Below are 3,067 nucleotides of genomic sequence, written 5' to 3'. Positions count from 1 at the left end.
ATTCCAATAAAAATATTTAATAAATAATAATAAATGTAAAGAAAATTTTTTTAAATTTATATATTTAAATAACTTATAAAAAAAAAGATTCCCCCAAGAAGAATCGGACACTAATCCATCGGATCGACAGCCGGAAACGCTACTACCACTAAGCACGTGTACAAAAAAAAACAAATTTTGAAAGATTATTTCTCAAAATTATCATAGCTGGCCAGTTCACCGAAATATTTTACCACGAGAATACTTTAAAGGTATACTACTAATATACCAAAGCTCGTAAAAATCCGTTGGTGTACAACCGTAATATCTCCTGTAGGTGAAAAACCACTTTTTTTAATAAAATAGATTCTTACCTTTTCGCATATGGCCAAACTACTCGCATGAAATCTAGCCAATCCTCGCATCGCACACAAGGAGTGAGGAAGATCAAGACTAGCTTGACGGTTAGCCATGCGAAATCCAAGTGGAGCTAGATCCTCTATCACTAGAAACCCTGGATAGTCTTTCTTACTGTAGAAGATCTGTGCACCGAGAATATGAGCTGGTCCAACTAGATCGTTCATTTTCTTCAACAGGTTCTCCATCATCGATATTTCCGTTTCGAAGATCTTTGATTGCTCGACCTAGGCGAACATTTCGACGTATTATATTATTGATCGTATTTTTTTAATTTTACCCTTTGCACTCGGCTGTCACTGCAGTCGTGACAACGTAAGTCTAACATATAACTGTACAAAATATTAACAAAAAAATTCTGATTTGTTTGCAAATATATATGTTCATTGACGTCGACAAATTTAGAAAAATCAAACATCGTCACAATACCTTACTTAATTCAAAAGTTATGCTAATATATAATATATTGGCTCAAGAACAGCATCGAATTGCCGGTAGGTAACTTCCGAAATGGTGCCCGAGTGCAAAGAATTAATTACCCGTTTCATCGTACGTTCAGATTGTCTTTCTTTATTCTTACTCTCAATAACGAGGCTAATCAAAGAGAACGATCGTAGTATTATAAATGTGTCTACGTATATGCAGTATGAAAGGATGATTTCTATTGCCATTAGAGTGCGTGTCGATTCGATGGATCTGATTTTTCAAATACAATGAGCCGTTTATTTTGAAAGTGGCAGAAGTCACTTTTCAAAAAAAATCGTGTACATGGCAACACTAAATACAATTGAACGGTATCTTATCATTTTTAAAAGAAAGAAAAAAGTGACTTATGCCACTTTCAAAATAAACGGCTAATATATAGTTGTACCTTTAACTAAGGAAAAAAATAAATAAATAAGTCGACGAAGTAAATACAAAATTATAAACTAAAGAAAATGGGATAATTGGTTATGATATCACTAAGTCAAGAAAAAATAACAATAGCATGAAAAAAATGTCGATAGATCATCATATCTGTCAAAAAATTGTGAAATGGAATCAATTTATCTTGAACTCAGTTAGTATAAAAATGAATAATACTACATGTAAAATGTAATTGCCAGTTAGCTTAAACACTAAACCACAAAATCAACAATATAAAATAACCTGTTGAGCTGTAAGAAAATTAATCGATACCATAATTAACGGAGTAGCTGATCTAATAGCAATAAATATACCTCCTATAAGATTATAAATTTTATATATTTAACAGAAATAATATTGTTTTCTTTTCTTAATATAATAAATTATTAATATATATAATCACAGTTACGTTAACCTCGCCCTAACAACTATTTGTTTATTTATAAAATCACACGTACTAAAATCTGAACTCCTGAACACCACCGTCCCCCTCGTGGAGAATTATCGTACTTGCTATTTTCTCATTTTTCACAACACAAATTCAGCGAAAACGCATATTTCGATTGTCCTCCTTGTATCTAGACTTCGTGATCTCAATCGTAAATCTAATTTAAAAAAAAAAAGACAGTACCACCAACCATTTTTCTTTGTACAGTATCTGCCGATGGTGCGACTTTAACGATGAAGGATATTTTGTTCATAACTTCTCGGTCATCTTGTTTCGACGCAAATTCAACTGAAACTCTGTACATATCGCTACTATAGTTGTCCCCCTTAGCCGTCGCCGGTTTTGAAAATATATCGATCACACGGATCGAATTGTCATTTTTCGCCTTCCGCAACATATTTTCCAAAAACTCGCGGCTCAGCCATAACAGTGTCTCTTCGGCCATTTCTGAAATTAGAAATGAAATCGGAGAATTTCATCAACAAATCATTGTTCTTTTCGTAGTGTTAGGAAATGTGAAAACGATTCTTTACAATAACTTATTATCAGCAACGGAATATATAATTTTCTTTCAACGCTTTTGCTCCTAAACGAAGTATGCGAATCAATCCATTTTTTCGATATCAGTTTTTGTATATGTTACGGTCAATGTATATATTCCGATAAATCTATAAAATGCACAGAAGGTTTTGATTATTTATGAAATGTGTTTCAATTTGTTATTTTTAGATCTAATAGAGGGGAGACAGAGGAAGCAATGAAACAAACCACAATAGGTGTATGTTAGTATGGTTATAAAATAATCTTCACTTTCTGTACTGTACATGCGTTTTCTCAACTGTCTGAATATAAGAAGGTAATATAGAAAAAGATACGAATTCAATTATTATTATAATAAATAAAGTTATTATTGTTAAAATAAATTTATTATTTAAACTTATTAAAATTGTAGCTAATTTAATTAATTAAATAACTTATTTAAAGTTATTATTTTATATATTAAATATATATTTAGTCCAGTCAATAAAGGAAAACTTGGAAAATTTAGCTAGATTGGGAAAACTTGATATAATGGTAATTCGACGACGCTAAATCGAATGGTGCTATTTTTTTTGCCATCAGATCCCAAGGTAATGAAAAAAAGGGTAAAAAAGGGTAAAAAAGCCGTATCTTATAATCTAGGCATTGAATCAAAAAAAGTTTCAAACTAAAGTTGTGTTAAATTAAAAAATACATAAAAAATGTTGTAAGGTGTATCTTCGTATTTGCAAAAATAAGCGAGAAAATGAAGGTGAAAGGTAATTGTAAGAGAGGGGG

At 31.2% G+C, this 3,067-nt stretch overlaps 1 protein-coding gene across 2 annotated transcripts in view; it reads right to left on the bottom strand.

Moving 5' to 3' along the window:
- Positions 1-2,385, bottom strand: part of LOC106792646 — a 10,820-nt gene extending 8,435 nt beyond the window's left edge. Inside the window, exons 1-3 of one of the 2 annotated variants that reach the window (XM_014759144.1) lie at positions 2,284-2,385; positions 1,941-2,197; positions 354-623 (exon numbers count right to left, since the gene is read on the bottom strand). In XM_014759144.1, coding sequence (XP_014614630.1) covers positions 354-623; positions 1,941-2,195 — 525 coding nt within the window. In that variant the 5' untranslated portion in view covers positions 2,196-2,197; positions 2,284-2,385. The remainder of the gene's footprint in view (positions 1-353; positions 624-1,940; positions 2,198-2,283) is intronic. The other variant, XM_014759145.1, reaches the window with a different exon arrangement.
- Positions 2,386-3,067: the final 682 nt, after the last annotated feature.

This window comes from Polistes canadensis, unplaced genomic scaffold (genome assembly GCF_001313835.1).
Source record: "Polistes canadensis isolate GaletaPanama2010 unplaced genomic scaffold, ASM131383v1 scaffold_518, whole genome shotgun sequence".
Taxonomy (NCBI): domain Eukaryota; kingdom Metazoa; phylum Arthropoda; class Insecta; order Hymenoptera; family Vespidae; genus Polistes; species Polistes canadensis.
The sequence above is the reverse complement of the archived record's forward strand: the minus strand, read 5'-3'. Positions and strand labels throughout refer to the sequence as shown.